Below are 18,718 nucleotides of genomic sequence, written 5' to 3' on the forward strand. Positions count from 1 at the left end.
GAACTCCCACAGAATAAACTTATTAGAAGAATCGGAGGACTGCATACCTGAACAGAACTGACAGAGTAGGGGTCGCCAACACATCTGGTGTGCACAACACATCTGGCAAGTACCTGCCAACACATCTGGTGAACTGGATTTGTTTCCCTGCTCCTTCGCATGAAGCCTGCTGGGTGACCTTGGGCCAGTTCTAGTTCTCTCAGACAGAGGCGTAGCTGGGCAAAACTGCGCCCGGTGCGCAGTGTGTTTTTTGCACCCCTCCATGAGCCTGAACTGTAAATAGGCCGCTTTTTCCAGCCTGAAAAAGTACTAGAAAAAAAAGGAACTAAGGGAAGGGGGCGGGGGGCTGTGCGGGGGGTCGCAAGGAAAAGGGGGAGTGGCCGGGGGGCGATTTCCCACCCCCCAGGCGTGCGCCCGGTGCGCAACGCACCCCCCTTCCCCTTGCTGCTCCGCCACTGCTCTCAGAACTCTTTCAGCCTGACCTACCTCACTAAGAAAAGGAGGTCCGGCCAGACGGGCCCAGTAAAGCTTTATGACTGGCCAGTGGAGATCTGACTGGGGCTGTGCAGATTTCTTTAAATGTTGCCTTGGAAGTACAAATGAAAATACAAAAAATACTTAAAGATTTCCTTTTATTGCTAAAACTATGCTATTAGGCATTTTGCCCGAAAATTCCCCAAAGAAGCTTAATGAACCACGTTGGCACTCACTAACAGCTGCGAGGGTAATAGTTGCATCCCGCTGGAAAACTGAAAGAGATCTTAACACAGAACTCTGGGAAGATAAAGTCAGAGGATATTGCTACAAAGGCCAAATTAACAAAGCTTGCAAAGAGACGGTCAAAACAAGAGTTTGATGAGAAACGGGAATTGCACTTCTTATTTGCAGTTGAATTGATTACATAATAATAATAATAGCAATAAACACTAGGGCAGCACTTGAAACATCTCCGAAATGACAAAATTAACATCTGTCAAGTTCAGAAGGCAGCCCTGCTGGGATCCACACGAATACTACCCTGATGCATTACAACTCCCTAGGCCTCTGGGTGAGGCTCGAATTGTAATGAAGACCAACAGTCAGCTAAAGATCGGGCAGCTGTGAAATCTACCATCATCATCATCATCATCATCATCATCATCATCATCATCATCATCATCATCATCATCATCATCATCAGAATATTAATTTGTTTTTGATTAAGATGTAAGTAACTGCTTACTCGATATTTATTGCTGTTGTGGAACTCAAGGTTAGAAGGTAACAAAGTTTAAAACTATGGCCCTTTCCGCATACGCGAGGCCCGTGAATATGGCGGACCTGGAGGACAACAAAAAGCGCCGTCCCCAGGCAGCCATTAGCTGCACACGGTCCCGGCGCAGCTGCAGCGCCGCCCTACGCGCCGACCGACGGCGCCAAGCACGGCATTTCCAGAGTGCGGCTGGGAAGCGCGCTTTTTTCTTAAACGCCGGCTGGAAGCCCGCTTTACCGATTATAACGGCGAAAGTGGCTTCCAGGCGCTTCCCCCGCACTCCCTCCACTTACCGTGCTATCCCGGCCCTCCGGCGTCGCCCGGAGCCTGAGGACCACGCCCCTGCTCTCGGCAGCTGAAGCCAGAGTCGCGCCCAGAACTGGGAGAAGCGTCCCCCTGAGCCCTGGCGATCGCGCGCCCGGGAGAAACCAGGTAGAATCCACCACGAGGCGACGGCAGGCTCCAGCGGCGCCCGTCTTCTCGGTAGTTCTTTCTGGGACCGTCCGTAATGCGTGAGGGCCCGGTCCCGCCGTCATCGAGTGCGTCCGTCAGTAACGCCGACCCAAGCCCTTCCGCCTCCGTGCGGAAAGGGCCTATGTAATGTTCTCCTGAATAACATTAGGGTTTATAAGTAACTATATTTTCTTTTTTCTCTTTCTATATTTTCTTTTCTGGTTTTGAATTATATTTGAGAAAACTAGTAAAAATATTTTAAATAAACGTTGCTTCGGCAGGAATTGCCATCACAGCACACGGATCTCCAGTGTGACTGGAGGTAAGTTGCAGAGGTGGTTTGCCGTTGCCTTCCTGTACATAGTGACCCTGGAAGCCCTCCCATCCAAATACTAACTAGGGCTGACCCCCGCTTAACTTCTGAGATCTGATGAGATCAGGCTTGCCTGAATCATCCAGGTTGGGACTACGAACAAAAAGATCTACTCAAGAAGACATCGTTCATTTTAAACCACAGGTGTCAAACTTCAGCTTTGACCCCTCTCAGAGATTGTTTATGGACTACAAGTTCCCCATCATCCCCTGCCAGCATGATGCTGGCGAGCGATGATGGATGATAAGAACTATGAATCATAACTCTATGTCGGAGAACCCTAGACAAACGCACCTGATACAATGCCTTAAATGGTCTCTGGCCAGCAGGTTTCTGTCTAACTATAATCCGGTCTCTAATCTGCCCTTTAAGGGAAAAGTAATTGAGTGCGTGGTGGCAGAGTAATGCCTTGAGTTCTTGGATGACTCTTCTGCTCTTGCTCCTTTTCAATCTGGCTTCAGGTCTGGCTATGGCACACAGATGGGGCTTGGTTATTCTTAGTCGACAATTTTCTCTTCCAGCCGACCAGGTGAAAGTATTTTAAACAACTTTATTAGATCTTTCTGCTGCATTTGCTGCAGTTCTTCGTACAATCTTACCAAAAGCCTTGAAGCATACAGTAAGGAGTGAAGGAAAAGGTACTCCAGGGATTTAGGTCTTGACTATCAAAATGGGCAAAGAGGGGTGAAAATGGGAGAGGCTGTACCAGTTCAACAGAATGTTTCCTGTGGCATTCTACAGGGTTCAGTGTGGCCCCCCTGTGAGATCATCCAGAGCAGTGGTTCCCAAACTTATTTGGCCTACCGCCCCCTTTCCAGAAAAAATATTACTTAGCGCCCCCTGGAAATTAATTTTTTTAAAATTTTAATAGCAATTAAACAGATAGATATATGTTTCTACCTGTGGCCATCACCGCCCCGCTGGATCACTGCAGCACCCGCCAGGGGGCGGTAGCGCCCACTTTGGGAATCACTGATCCAAAGCTTCAGATCATAGAATCATAGAGTTGGAAGGGGCCATACAGGCCATCCAGTCCTATCCCCTGCTCAGGCCAGGATCATCCTTGAGCATCCTAGACAAGTATTTGTCCAGGAGCAGCAGTGGCGTAGGAGGTTAAGAGCTCGTGTATCTAATCTGGAGGAACCGGGTTTATTCCCAGCTCTGCCACCTGAGCTGTGGAGGCTTCTCTGGGGAATTCAGATTAGCCTGTGCACTCCCACCCACGCCAGCTGGGTGACCTTGGGCTAGTCACAGCTTCTCGGAGCTCTCTCAGCCCCACCCACCTCACAGGGTGTTTGTTGTGAGGAGGGAAGGAAGGGAAAGTGATTGCAAGCCCCTTTGAGTCACCTTATAGGAGAGAAAGGGGGGATATAAATCCAAACTCCTCCTCCTCCTCCTCCTCCTCCTCCTCCTCCTCCTCCTCCTCCTCCTCCTCCTCCTCCTCCTCCTCCTCCTCCTCCTCCTCCTCCTCCTCCTCCTCCTCCTCCTCCTCCTCCTCCTCTTCTTCTTCTTCTTCTGCTTCTTCTTCTTCTTCTTCTTCTTCTTCTTCTTCTTCTTCTTCTTCTTCTTCTTCTTCTTCTTCTTCTTCTTCTTCTTCTTCTTCTTCTTCAATAAAATCCTTGAAACCAGCAAGTGATTTATTGCCTGACTGACAGGACCCCCCTCAATCTTCTCTTTTCGAGATGAAACATTCCTAAGTGCCCTCATGTTTTCCTCACAGGGCTTGGTCTCCATATGGTCCTTAGTATGCTGATGGCACCCCCAACTCTATACATCATTGAACAAATCTCTGGAAATTGTCACTTCCGTATTGGGACAGAGCTTAGATGTCATGGGCAGGTGGATGAGGAAAAACATGCCAATTCCACACAACACAGAGGTGATTTCCACTGACAATTCTGCTTCTAATTTTGTGTGGGACGAGAACCTTTTTTTTTTTTAACAGATTCAGTAAAAAGAACTGGTGTCCTACTGGACATCCTGCTGGAAAGACAAACAGTTGTGATATCAAAGACTGCAGAGTTTCAGTTGTAATTGTCATGGAAAGCGGCCTCTCTCCTAAACCACAGCTGACTTCGCTGCACGGGCCCATGCTGTGGTAATCTCCAGGCCTGGTTATTGTAACATGGTCTACATGCCCTTGAAGAGAAGAAGAAGAGTTTGTATTTATACCCCACCTTTCTCTCCTGTAAGGAGTCTTACGAACTCCTTTCCCTTCCTCTCTCCACAACGGACACCTTGTGAGACAGGTGGGGCTGACAGAGTTCTGAATGAACTGTGACTTAAGTCCACAAACTGTGACTAGCCCCAACTCGGAAGACAACTCAGAAACGTCAACTGGTATAACATGCGAGCATCTTACTTTTGACCAGGGTAAATCATTTAGCCCATAAAAGCACTACACTGGTTACCTATTTGCTTCCTGGTTCAAACCAAGACGATGGCTTTCACTTCTCAATCCAGGACCCACAAGCTTAAAGGACTGTATCTTTCTGTAAGCCCCTACACTCAGCCCAGCAGGAACTTCTGATTGTCCTCTCTCTCCAGGTTGTCTCCTTTCTCCTGGTTCTGAGATTTTTGGGAGGCTGCCCTGTCGTTGTGGACCAGGCCTCCTGATTTTGACACCCAACTGGAAGGTAAGAGAAAACTTTCAAAATAAATACATTTCCTTATAGAATAATACAGAACTAAGCTGTGACCTGGATGGCCCAGGCGAGTCCGATCTCATCAGATCTCAGAAGCTAAACAAGATTGGCCCCAGATAGGAGACCACCATGGGAGTCCAAGGTTGTTATGCCGAGGAGGACTATGGCAAATTACCTTTGTTTTCTCCTGCCTAGATCTGGATGGCCCAAGCTAGCCCAATCTAAGCAGATGTTGGAAACTAAAGCAGGGTCAGGCCTGATTAGTACTTGGATGAGAGATCACCAAGGGAGTCCAGGGTTATTATGCAGAGGAAGGCAATGGCAAACCACCTCTGAGCATCTCTGGTCTTCCAAACCTCACCAGAGTTTGCCACAAGTCAGCTGCGACTTGACTGCACTTTCCACCATCACAAGATAAGAAACAAAATGATGTCTGCAATTCTAAGGGCTGTAAACACCCAGGTAGTCACTTGATCATTTCCCTTCTGTAGCCAGTCATGGAAACAACTCATCTCATATGTTTATTGGGTATATGGATGTGTGTGCGTGCATGTGTGTGTATGGAATCTAGGAACCTAGACCCGTGGTGGCGAACCTTTGGCACTCCAGATGTTATGGCCAATGGCCATGCTGGCAGGGGCTGATGGGAATTGTAGTCCATAACATCTGGAATGCCAAAGGTTCGCCACCACTGACCTAGACAGTCGGAAGAACTAAGAGATGGGTGGAACTAGTTAGTGGGTTTGTCTGCTCCATCGCTTGGGATCTTGTTAACTTCCTGACAGAACTGACCCCCCTGAACTGACATTAGCACATTTTGATTATATCTTCTGCTCTCTTTGGTTCTGCCACATACCAAGGCTGTGAACCCCCCCCCCCCATGTTCTACTTTTGGACAGGCACAATTGCCCTTACAAAATATAGAGGGGTACAAATATGTGATACTTGACTGCCTGAATGGGTAGTTGTTGCTCTGACTCTATGGTTCCTGGAGAAGGAGGACAAGGTGAACTCAATAGTTCAAGCTACATCTAACTTACCGATTCCCAGTTTTACTCAAGTTGTAAGCAGAGGCACACTTTCCCCCCAACTCTGTGAAACGAAGAGGTATGGCACATATCTACAGATGTGTCGACTTTGGGAACAACAATTATCTGCAAGGCCATTTTGAAGTCTGAATAAAAGCAGCTCCCAGAAAGGTCTTCCTTGGGATTCTGGGTTGCCATAGGAATAAGATGCAAGTTCCTTAACTCACCTCCAGATGCCTTTGACCTTTCTTTCAACTTTTCTGCAGCCATTTCACTGTAGCTAGGAAGTTCTGACATCTTCACTCCAGATCGGGCTTCTGCTATTAGCTGACGAGCTCTCTCTCTTAGCTGCCGACGCCGCTCTTCATCTTGCTGCTAAGATATATTGAACAGTTGCCAACTCAGTAATTGACAGAAATGCAATTTCATTCTCAATCTGATCATCATGATAGTAACTGGTTTACAGCATGGTGCTTGGCCCACGTTATAAATAGGAAGCTCCATATCAGCGGGGTGTCAACAACACAATTTCGACAGCCATCCAGGAACACGGTCTGCCCCCCCCTCCCAAAAAATTATTGTATTAAACAGGTTTTTAAAAATACAGTCTGAGGCTGATAGCTACCCCAAATTTAGGGCCACAGTAGCACACAGTATGTTTAAGACCAACATTCAAAGTACTAATGTGGGGGCAAAAGCAGGCGGAGACAGCCAAGTTCCAAAAAGGAAGAATTGCACTACTTCAAGAGGGCTGGCCGAAAATTCCAAGGTCATTCGGCAACCAAATGAAATACTATCAACCACACCTTTGCATAGCAAATTCCAATCAAACACTTACTGATTGCTTCCCCACCTGGGGACATGACAATTTATACACCACTAAAACATTCCCTTCTCACTGGACACAGTGTGTAACAGACTTCTCTCTGTGATACACCTCTGAAGGTGCCAGCCACATATGCAGGCGAAATGTTAGGGACAAGATCCACCAGACCACGGCCACACAGCCCGGAAAACCCACCGCAACCAATACGCTAAACTGGTTTTTTAAAAATCTAATTAAAGTTAGTTAAGCAGAGATCTAAAGTGAATGAAAGCTATCAATTATAAGACATTTCCTGTTCAGAAGAGCAAAAGCATTTCCTAATTTTAAAATGTTTTTGTTTTGGAATAACCACTGGACAGAATAACAGAGCAACCTTAAGTAGGTCTTCTCAGGACTCTTCCGTGGGGCTTACTCCCAGGAAAGTGTGTTTCAGATTGTGCTGTTTGTACACAAACTATCAGTCTGTAATAAAGAGAATTTTCTGAAAAGCCTATCCTCAAAGTTAAATCGTCAGGACCTGATTAATCCTCCAGGGCTAGAAACCATTGGGCAACTCCATATGAACTTCTTTCCTCCACGAAGGAAAGATTGGATAAAAATCTAACGAACTAATAATAGATGTGGCAATGGAAATGTGCAAAGGTTAGCATTTCACAACAGGTTCCATTTCTCTGAGAGCTGTGGGAAGATGCGAGCAACCATTTTGACATCCACTCTAACAGGCAGCTGATGTAATGCGTGGTAAAAATTAACTCTTGGCTGAAGGATACAGGAAGCTCACATCAATTACCAAACTATCACTGTTTGGTTTTAACTTTTTCACCCTGGAACACCCTGGAAGAGCATTTTATCACACTTCCGGTGCCAATATGGGCTAAAAATGTGGTACAATATACAGGAAAATGCTTTAGTACCCATCAAGACAACCAGTTTATTATTATTTATTATTTGTTTAATTTAATATACCGCCCTATCCCTGAAGGGCTCAGGGTGGTGTACAGCATAAAAACATCATACATAAAATCATCACAAAATTATTACCATAAATACAATTAAAACAACAGTTAATTCCCATGAAAACCTTGCTTAAACCCTCCCCAGAAATATACATATATATAATGGGTCCCGATAGTATGAGGGACCCATATGGGGCAAAGAGGAGGAGCAGGGGCAGGGGGCACCCTCAGCGGCTGGTCTCTCCAAAGGCCCGGTGGAACAACTCAGTCTTACAGGCCCTGCGGAATTCTCCAAGGTCCTGCAGGGCCCGGACAGCTGGAGGGAGAGTGTTCCACCAGGCCGGCGCCAGAGCCGTAAAGGCCCTAGCCCAAGTAGAGGCCAACCGCATCATTGAGGGGCCAGGGACTTCTAGTAAGTTGGCCTCTTACCACGTGTTTATCTGTATGCCATAGATGGGTGTGTTCCAAGGTGGTAAGAGTCAGATACCGGAGAAAGAGAAGGAATTTGCTGACATATCCCAAACGCATAGAAGCCATATAGTAAGACAAAAATCCTGCGGTGTCTTAAACACTAATAAAGTTTATTTTAGTAAAAACACTAATAAAGTTTAATTTAGTATAAACTTTATGGAGTCAGCCTTGGCTGGAATAAACTTTGTCAATCGTTAAGGTGCCACTGGACTTGTTTTATTTTGATGCAACAGACTAACATGGCTACAGAGAAGGTGTGCCCTTTAATTTTACTTTATGACAAAATCCAGATAAGGCTATGCGATTTTGAATCCAACTTAAATCAACCAGACTAATACATGCTTGCAGGTGCTACCAAGTAAGGTCTAGTTATCGCAAAAAGTAGCTCAGGTAGTAAACGGTACCATTTGAATGATCTATATAATTTCTGACCTCAGGTGGGAAGGTCACATAACTGCATGTTTTCCCTTTACACAGGACAGTGATGGCGAACCTTTTCGAGACAGAGTGCCTAAATTGCAACCCAAAACCCACTTATTTATTGCAAAGTGTCAACACGGCAATTTAACCTGAATGCTGAGGTTTTAGTTTAGAAAAAACAGTTGGCTCTGAGGCATGCGTTACTCGGGAGTAAGCTTTGTGGTAGTCGGTGGCTTTGCTTTGAAGCAACCGTGCAACTCTTCCAATGGGTGAATCACGACCTACTCAGAAGCAAGCCCTATCGACAGCAACCGAGCTTACTACTGGGTAAAGGATTGTGCTTTAATTCTTCACATGAAAATCAGTGGAGTTTAACAACGCTTAACAGGGCTACCTACACTGCTTCCCCAAAAGTAGGTCTTAGGTTTAATGCTAATAATTGATCCCAGCGGCCCAGGCCAGCCTTGATGTGTGGGGGAGGGGGGCGACTGTTTGCGTGTGCCCACAGAGAGGGCTCTGAGTGCCACCTCTGGCACCCGTGCCATAGGTTCGCCACCACTGACATAGGATTTTATTTTCTCATGATGACCCAGTAGGGTTACAAAAACTGAGTCCAGCATGCACTACCTCAAACAATACAACAATACAACAAACCGTTGAACTCAAGCTGATGTGAATTAAATATTCTTTACTATTATTTCAGTTTATCGTCTTATTTCATTTCATATATCTTCATATTTCAGACATAAATCCAAATGTTATAATTCATAATTCATATAGGATATCCATCCATATTTCATAATTCCAAACTCATAATTCATAGGAACCAAATTCCATTTTTTCGTTCTCCATACACCGGAGAATATATGGTCTATTTCATCACTGTTCAGTTTTTGGCAGTCCACTTGAATATCGTATCTAAGCAAACAAAGGAAACGCTTTGCGCATAAGTCGTGTTTTTCGACAACTTCTTCAGCAATATATGCTAATATATCTAATTTTTATAGGCTTCCTACGGGTAATCTGAAAATAAATCCAGAAAATGTGTACATCAGTCATTGTTTCTAGAATATATGGTGTTCAATGACAGTTATATTGAAAGAAATGGGTTCTTCAATACTTTCAATTTTATGTTGATGTTATGTTGATTGTAAAGCAACGGTGGAGAGGGAAAGCCATGAAATTATAGGACTGTTAGCCTGATGCTTATTGCAGATAAATTGGAGAGAGTATTAAGAAAGATAGAATTATTAAGGATGCTGAGCAAGCCAACCTAGGAAGATCAGCAACGTCTTGACCTCTGGTAATTTTTGAGTATTATTAAGTAGCAATAGCAAGCTGGTAGGCCAGATACATGTGGACTTCAAAAACTTCTGATGAAGTCCCTCACCAAAACACTTAGCGCCTCTCACAAACTAGTGACCCGTTCTGTTTGCTACCATTATATCACCCTACTTCAGTGGTGGGATCCAAAAATTTTAGTAACAGGTTCCCATGGTGGTGGGATTCAAACAGTGGCGGCTGGGCGGGGCATGATGGGGGCGTGGCCAGGCATTCCGGGGGCGGGGCATTAATAATTTCTCTGTTACTGTAAAAAACTCTTACTGTAAAAAAAAAGTTCCTAATTTCTAGCTGGTGTCTTTCTGTCCATAATTTAAACTCATTATAGCAAGTCCTATCATCTATTGCCAACAGAAACAACTACTTCTCCTCTAATTGACTGCCTGTCAAATACTTAATACTTTCAAATACTTAATATTGTTTCTAGAAATCAAAAGAAGGATACTTTCCTTAAACAAGGAACTTTACCATATGTCTAAAACATGTTTTTAAAACAGCCCAACAGGGAGAATTATCCCGTTTTCTACCTTCGCTAACCAGCCACATAGGAAACAACAGGACTGTATGATTTTTGGACCTAATGGAATTTCTAACGGAAAAGCAGACCCAATTAGTAACCCCTTCTTGGCACACACAAATAATTAGTAACCCACTCTTGGGAACTGGTGAGAACCTGCTGGATCCCACCTCTGCCCTACTTATGCAGCACTCTGAAGCTGCCAAGTATTCTGTTATGTGGACAGTGATGGGCAAGATACAACCAAGTTCTAAGGCTGCCTACCTCTGTGTGACACCTGGAGATCTCCTGGAATTTCAGTTGTTGTCCAGACTACAGAGATCAGTTCTCCTGGCGAAAATGGTTGCTTTGGAGGGTGGACCCCACGGCCCACTTGTTCCTTGCTGAGCTCCCCACCCAGGTTCTACCCCCAAATCTCCAGGACTTTCTCAACCTGGAGTTGGCAACTCTACCAAGCTCTGTTTAAAAAGGGAGGCCGCCAGTGGAAGAATTATTCCCTCAAACATTCCCAACATTTTGTGTGGTGGGTCTGTGAACTCGGATTGAAGTAGTGATTTCAGAGGACCAGATGTTTCTATGATGCCTCTTAGCAATTGCTATACTCTTTGTTTTCTCCAAACAATCGAGGACTTTGCAATGTGTCAGAAGATGGTGGGGCTGCTATTTTGGTGCAGTGCCCCCAAGGTGAAAGAAAGGGAGACGTTTAGAGTCCACGCTCCAATTTAAAGAAGCTGTGGGCAGTCCATGTAAAATAGGGGGAGAGCGAATGGAGAAATTAGGTTGCTTGCAATAAGAAGCCAGAGAAATTAGGCTGCTGACAATAAGAAGCCGAATGGCAATATGAGAACGGTTCTGCCACGTACACAAACAATAGTTCTGGTACATCCTAAAATACTGGCAGATGACCTTAACTACACAGAACACATTTTGTTTCTGTCAGCAAAAAGAGTGCTATGAAGTTAATTTTCAGTGAGTTATTTTACATCAAGTTAATTTTTTTCACAAGGAACGGAATTATTCCACACCTGGAAAGCCTTGCTAGAGAGTCCTATTTCATTTAAGCAATCATTAATAAAACAAGCCCAAAATACTAATTAGGTACACTTTACCCATTTCCATGCAAATTGTTTGTTTGTAGCTATTTACTCGTCATTGTTCTGGGTACAATAGGAAAAATGCAAATGAATGCATCAGAATGCAGCCCTAATGGGACTTTCTGTTTATAACCATTAGCCCAGAGGTGTGCTGTAATTCAATCCTCAAGCAGCGAGATTTAGCCTCATTAACAGCTTGCATGGGCAGGTTACAACTCATAAAATCCTACAGTAAACAAAGTATATGGACACAGCACAATATCTTGAGCCTGATTGACAGAATTCTGTTTCCCTATCAGATTGCCTTGATTTACTTTTCAACTAATGTCCTAACACTAGAAAGACAATTTTGCTGAGGCCCGGAGCTTTTCAGCGGGTCTGCATATTTGATTTGTTTACTTTCTCACCCCCAAAAGGCACACCAAGTAACAGTCCCATCAATATATATATATATTTGTGGAGGTTCTCAACAGATTAAAACCACAAAGCGTTGGCCTCTATAGTGAGCCACTAAGAATTCAGTTCGGTTTAACGCCAAGCAAATGATATAACAACCTGTTTTGCAGCAATCCTCCGTATCTGGCAACACACGTTACAATTTGGAGCTCATCTCAAAACAACATTTTAAAATTTAAAATCAGAGAAAATAAAACAAAAACAGCCCCCCGCATATTTACCCCAAACGCTCACATTGACCTACATGATTTCAAATAGCAAAAGGTCAACTTAATGCTAAGTGATACACACTTAAAGATGATGCCCTAGGTCAGCGATGGCGAACCTTTTCGAGACCGAGTGCCCAAATTGCAACCCAAAACCCACTTATTTATCGCAAAGGGCCAACACAGTAATTTAACCTGAATACTGAGGTTTTCGTTTAGAAAAAATGGTTGGCTCTGAGGCGTTACTTGGGAGTAAGCTTGGTGGTAGTTGATGGCTTTGCTTTGGAGCAACCGTGAAACAATTCCAACAGGTGAATCACGACCCTAGGAGGGTTTACTCAGAAGCAAGCCCCATTTCCAGCAACCGAGTTTACTTCCAGGTAAAGGATCGTGCTTTAGTTCTTCGCATGAAAATCAGTGGGGTTTAACAGTGCCTAACAGGGTTACCTACGCTATTTCCCCAAAACTGGGTCTTAGGTTTAATGCTAATAATCGAGCCCAGTGGCCCAGGCTAGCCTAGATGTGTTGGGGGGGGGGGGGGAACACTCTGTTTGCATGTGCCCACAGAATGAGCTCTGAGTGCCACCTCTGGCACCCGTGCCATAGGTTCGCCATCACTGCCCTAGGTTGACAGATAATTGCAAGAAAACCCCTTCTGTTCCTAAATCACCAGTTCAGAAAAACTTTTTACAGTTGTTATAATCATGAGCATTCCCCAATACTGTTATAAAGAACAGCCTTATGGCAAATGTAGCTGATGAGGTCCTCTCAGATTAAGAAGTTAAATTTGGGCTCCTGGTTTTAGCACAACAGATAGCTGTGGGCAAATATAAATGACTAGATCTAGCCACTTATCCAAGAGGGAAATCTCAGTGCAGCCTGTAACCTTGGTCATGCATGTATTCTTCTCCAGTGTAGATGGTTGTACCACGTTCATTTTAACTTAGCGTCTCCTTGGTTACTTGACCAAAATCCTCTTCTTGACAGAAACGGATAAGGGATGGGACCCCATGCCTTTTTTTCCCACTTGTGCTCCTCTTTGTTTACAGAGATATGCAAATTTACTTCTGGTAGTGGGCACTTCTGCTCATGCAAGACTTTCAAGCAGTCAAAGAGTGCCTATATCAGAGGTCCCCAATGGACTGGGGACCCACGGACATTAAGGGACCCACCAACACCCACTAAGTGTTTTTAGACAGTGATCAGGGACAAGCGGGGCTTTTGGTTCTGTTGGGTCATTGGAGGTTTGATGGGCTGTGCACATTTTTAAGAAGATTGCTTCGGGAGCAGCTGCTACCACAGCACAAGGATTTTCAGTGTGTCACTGAAGGTAAGCTGTGGCAGCCATTTTGTGGCTGTCTCTGCCTCCTTTGGCAGCCATTTTGTAGAAGCACTCAGCATACTATGTGAACATTCCAAAGGTGCTCACGGGCTCAAAAAGGTTGGGGACCCCTGGCATACAGCATGAGGAATGAACTGAGCAAGGAAGACCTGCCTCTGCAATGGATGAAGAGGACCACAAGCAGAAACGAGGTATAAGATTAATGACTGAATAATCAATGAAATATAGACATATTGTACGTATCAGATTGCTTGTTCCTTTGGCTGCAGTCAGATACCACAACAAATTGTAGTATGTTTAAACCAGAGTTTGTGCAACAAACTCAGGTTAGTCTACCAGTAACAAAACTCAGTTGCTCTATAAACCTTGGTTTATCTTCATGTTTCCTTTCTACCTTCCAGCAAGATGGACATCTCGTCCATGTGGATGTCTATGTAGTAAGCTGTCACAAGGGGCAGTAATGCTCCACTCAGTTCAGACATCATAACAAACTATAATTGGTGGTTGAAAACCGGCTACACAGCATCGCTTGAAAACCCAGTTCGGTACCAACCAGCAAACTCTGGTTAATTGGACCAGCTGTATTTAGATATCACAACTGAGTTTTGGTCAAACAATGGTTTAAAATCACAGTTTACACATGATGTCTGAAAGTAGCCCCTCTCCCAGTGGCGAAGGGGAAGACAAACAAAAGAACAAACCAAACAGCAGGCTGAGGTTTTCTCCCCAGTACAAAGTAGCTGAAAAGGCCAATTGGGGTTTACATCCATATTGGCTAATTACCAGCAGAGCACAATGCAATATTCTGTTAATAGACAGACACTTGTAGGTTACCCATTCTTTGCTCAGGCAAAAGAGTTCAAGAAGAGTAGAGAATGAGGTCTGGCAGAAGTTGACAAACCAGAAATGCAACAAATAGTGAACTGCATAGCACTTGTAAGATCTGATCTGATTATACGGCTTCTTGTTGAGTCCTTCTCTGAGTAATGTTTACCATAACAGAAACAGCGATCTATCCCCGCTGCGTTATGCATTTCCACACCTCTATAGCCATCCAGTGACCTGAGGTGCGGCCAGAGAAATGCATCCTGGAATGATGTCACCCGACAGTATTTTTTAAAATGTAATTCGACGTGCGAACACAGAGACAGAACTGCAACGATAGTGCGCCATGATAGATATTACTAGGAAGCCAGGAGAAAGGGCCGAGGAATGAGGGCAGCTCAATTTGCTAATAGGAGCAAGCAGGAAAAAAATATTGTGCGAGACATAACTTAGGCCTGTGGTGGCGAACCTTTGGCACTCCAGATGTGATGGACTACAATTCCCATCAGCCCCTGCCAGCATGACCAGATGGGAATTGTAGTCCATAACATCTGGAGTGCCAAAGGTTTGCCACCACTGACTTAGGCCCCTTCCGCACATGCAGAATAATGCACTTTCAATCCACTTTCAATGCCCTTTGCAGCTGGATTTTACTGTGCGGAATAGCAAAATCCACTTGCAAACAATTGTGAAAGTGGATTGAAAGTGCCTTATTCTGCCAGTGCGGAAGGGGCCTCAAAGGCAATGCTGCCCTCCCCGATCTTCTTTAGAAATACCTACTTAGTAAGGCACGCATAAGCCTCCTTGCTGTTTACAATCTGAAAGGGAACGTCCCTTTATGCTTTCTAAACAAAAACCTTGCAATGTGAAAAAGGGACAAATACGTATACCGTGACATATGCTAGCAGTGGAATCCTATGCAGCGTTTCTCCAGTTGTTAGGAGGTATATAGAACACTAACTAGGAAATGCTCTTTAATATACAGGACTTCTTAATACATGGGTCTTAATATATGGGACTAATTTTGAACACAACCAGGAGCAGGCCTGCAACCCATGCTCTAAGTAACCCCTTGTGTACGATATCCTTCTTGGGGGGAAAATTAATAAATAAGCATTATATATCTCTTTGCCATATTTTTAAAAATGCACTAAAAAGATGAGCGTTTTCTTCCCCCCTGCATTTTGTACTGGTCTGAACGTTCGCCACCCGGACACCCAGCTAAAACTTCACTCTTTCGGGAGAAACTCTTCAGGAACAAATAATGTAATTCCTTGTTTTCCCCTCTTGTAAGGAAAGTATTTGTATGCAATTTTTATATTTCACAGTTCACCGACATCTAGGCGAGCTTTCTTTCCACTGCTTCAATGGTGCTACTTTTAATTTTATCCTCCTTAGTCCTAGTAATTAAAGTGATCAGCAGTGGCATCCCGAAGGCTTTGAGACAGCAAGCCCCCCCTGCGCCCCCCCGGCAACAGACTTCTATTTTTAAGGAGCAGGGAGAAGAAAAAAAGAACGAAAGTTTCATTTCACAGGAACAAGAAAATCAAGCCCTTCCAATCCTCAACTTTATCCAATTGTTCTTTCAGCAGCCTTTGGATCTTAAGAAGCAAACAAAAATGGCTGCCGTTAGGGGGTCCTTTTTGTAGTGGCCGCGCACAACAGTGACTGACATTAACTCTGGTCAAAAACGGGGCCAGGGATTTGTGAAGGTGAATTAGAATGTGAGGAATTGTCAGCGCAGTGGCTGAGATGATTAACCTATCCAGGAAATAATCCAGGAACACCGCGTGTGTAAAGGCTGAACACATTTTCCTTTCAAAATTAAACTAGAAGTTTGCGGAACAAAACAAAACGCCCTCCACCCTGGTCTAGTTAAAGGAACATTTTGCCATGTTGCCAAAAAGTCCCCGTCCCCCCCACGCGAGACTTCAAATGGCTTTTTTTTCTTCATAATTTCTGTCTCACCCAAGTTGATACACCCTGACATTCTTTTCATTTTCATTTATTTTATGTTAGCGGCAGACATTCTTTCCCATCCTTCGGGGTACAGAACTGGAGGCGTGCCCATAATCAGCGGTAGTATATTAACATTAAAATGAAAATATAACTCTGCAAAACATGGGCAGCGTCGAACAGACAGCACTAACCCTCAAAATTGTCCATGACGTGCCCCAATTACATAATCCTGCTAAGAAAAAGAACTTTACTGCCCCTCTTTTCATGGTTAGGACGAACAGCTCTGTTATTAGCCATTTAGAAGGAGAAAGAATTCTGTGCTTGTCCAGAGGCAAGGATTACCAAAAGGTACCTATTCACATGCTACAGAACAAAGAAGAAGAAGAAAATTAAGGGGGGGGGGGGAAATCACATGATCTTTAAAGCTCGGCCAGGCTAATTTTTTTTTTCAACTGCGAGCCAGAGATCAGCTCTTGTTTGCATAAATACAATTTGGGCTGAAATATTAAAACTGTTCAGGAGATCTCGCAGCAAACTTTCCTTACGTTAGTTTGTAACGTAGCTCGCCGCATTTGCCAATGGCCACACCTGCTCGATTCTCTGGGGATGGCTGATCTCTGCCTTTTCCAACCCAGAAAAGGGGGTGGCGCGGCTTTCTCTCGTTGCAAAACAGAGTGGAAAGTCAAAATCTTTTTCAAGTTTGTCCCATCTGGTCAGATTCAATCTCTGGTCACTCTAGGGATTTCACTTTTGTTTTGCGCACAGCACAGAGCTTCCAAACAGCTCGCAAAAATACACAGGTAGAAGGAATAAAATCTCAGTTGCCAAATGCTGGGTACTCTTGGTGAAAACAATAGAGAGCAGATTCTTTGGTTTTTAAGATCTAGAAACAAGTCCAAGCAAGAGGCAGTCAGCCAAACAGCAATATGAACACTTTGCATTCACAGCTGATTGCTGGATAAACACCATGTGCCTAATTATATAATCAGAAAATACGTTCACCTTATTAATGAACAGCAAAATAGATACTTTTTATACGATAGTGTTATATTTTTTACGGCGACGGTAAATTATTAGTACACATTTCACACCCTTTTTAGTTCAGCAAGCTTTGCAGAATGAAAAAAAAGTTAAGTGGCATGGTGCAAACCTTTGCAAAGTTTGGGTTTTTTTTAAAGCAAGATGTCTTGAACTATTTGAGCCAGAACCTAGAAACACCCTCTCCCTGTTCGCACTGCGCCTTGCCTAAAGTAATTACAACAGCTATACAAAAATATCAATGCCCAACCAAGTAAGAAAAAGAGTATCTTTTTGGGAAATCTTACTTTTGATTTGGCACAATATTACCGGCAGAGAGAATAATGCAGTTCTGGGAAAGATAGCCCATGTGATAATTTAATTCCTCTTTTCATTCCGAAAGTGATAAGTTCTTAGTTTACTTTAAAAAGACCTATGGGGGGGGGGAGGGGGGGGCGAGAATGGCTGACTAAGTAAGTATCACCTTGTGTTACATCCAAGGCCTCTTGCTGGTAGTCTGGCTGCTCTTTTGTGGGCAAAAAGGAGCTGAACGCTGCCTGGCTCCTTAGATCCGGCCCAACAAATACGCTGCCAGTCATGCACCGGGATCCAGCTTAAAACCCAGTGTGAGTCTAAAAGGAACTAGTCGAAGTGGCATCTGCTCATGCGGAAGGAGATAGATTTGTCATGACAGGCTGATTATTCAATGTAAAGAAACAGTTTAGCTTTTCTAATCTGGTACAAATACATCTTTCTCAGGGAAAAAAAAAGGGAGTAAAGGTCCAGCAGTTCAAGTATTTAAAGTAAAGAAACCCGCCACCCTTTCCCCCCGCAAAGGTAACGTTGAAGTGAACCAGAGGTATTTACGCTCAACCGTTCTGCAAAACAGGCCTGGGATTCTATTCAGATAAATATGATTCAACCCACTTAACCCTTTGGAGTTAAGTCTTTGCTTACTGTACATCAGACCTCTCTCTGCCCCGCACAGTGGCAAAGTGGCGCCTGTTGCTGTTTGTAAGGACAGAAATGGGAATAGCCTTTTGGGGGGGGGGGGGACACGGTTTGCCGTTTTCACTTTCTTCTGCTCAGTGGGTGTGATCGACCAATAATGATCCTTCACGGAGAAGAGTAAACAAAAAGGGAAAGGTAAAAACCTGAGCATCCTCTCCAGGTGTGCATGTTCTTCTATCCCCCCCCCCCCCCACACACACACACCTCCGCAGTTTTCGGCTCATATCAGAATAATTGCCCATGAAACCAAATGCACAAAGCGCAGAGTAGGAGAAGCATTATAAACCGACAATCGTTATAAAGATGATTACGGTGGCATTAAAGTATATATCAAAGTTGCTCAGCATCTGATTTGTGCTCAGTTGTTACACAAGACACAGAATCCGTGTGGTCCCCTGGTCATAGGTCTTATCATCGAAACCCTATATAATTCTGGGGGGGAAAAGGTGACCCTGTACTGAATTGCAATCCAGAAATCATTCTCTCTCGCTTGACTAAATGTGATTCATGATGCAAAGGAGCCCTT

At 44.2% G+C, this 18,718-nt stretch overlaps 1 protein-coding gene across 6 annotated transcripts in view; it reads right to left on the bottom strand.

The window, feature by feature from the left end:
* The window catches only part of EHBP1 (EH domain binding protein 1), a 453,701-nt gene that overhangs the window by 93,611 nt on the left and 341,372 nt on the right, over positions 1–18,718 (bottom strand). For 4 of the 6 annotated variants that reach the window (XM_048501837.1, XM_048501820.1, XM_048501827.1 and 1 more), the window contains one exon: positions 5,979–6,126. In XM_048501837.1, coding sequence (XP_048357794.1) covers positions 5,979–6,126 — 148 coding nt within the window. The remainder of the gene's footprint in view (positions 1–5,978; positions 6,127–18,718) is intronic. The other 2 variants (XM_048501846.1, XM_048501815.1) reach the window with 1 other exon arrangement.

This window comes from Sphaerodactylus townsendi, linkage group LG01 (genome assembly GCF_021028975.2).
Source record: "Sphaerodactylus townsendi isolate TG3544 linkage group LG01, MPM_Stown_v2.3, whole genome shotgun sequence".
NCBI lineage: Eukaryota > Metazoa > Chordata > Lepidosauria > Squamata > Sphaerodactylidae > Sphaerodactylus > Sphaerodactylus townsendi.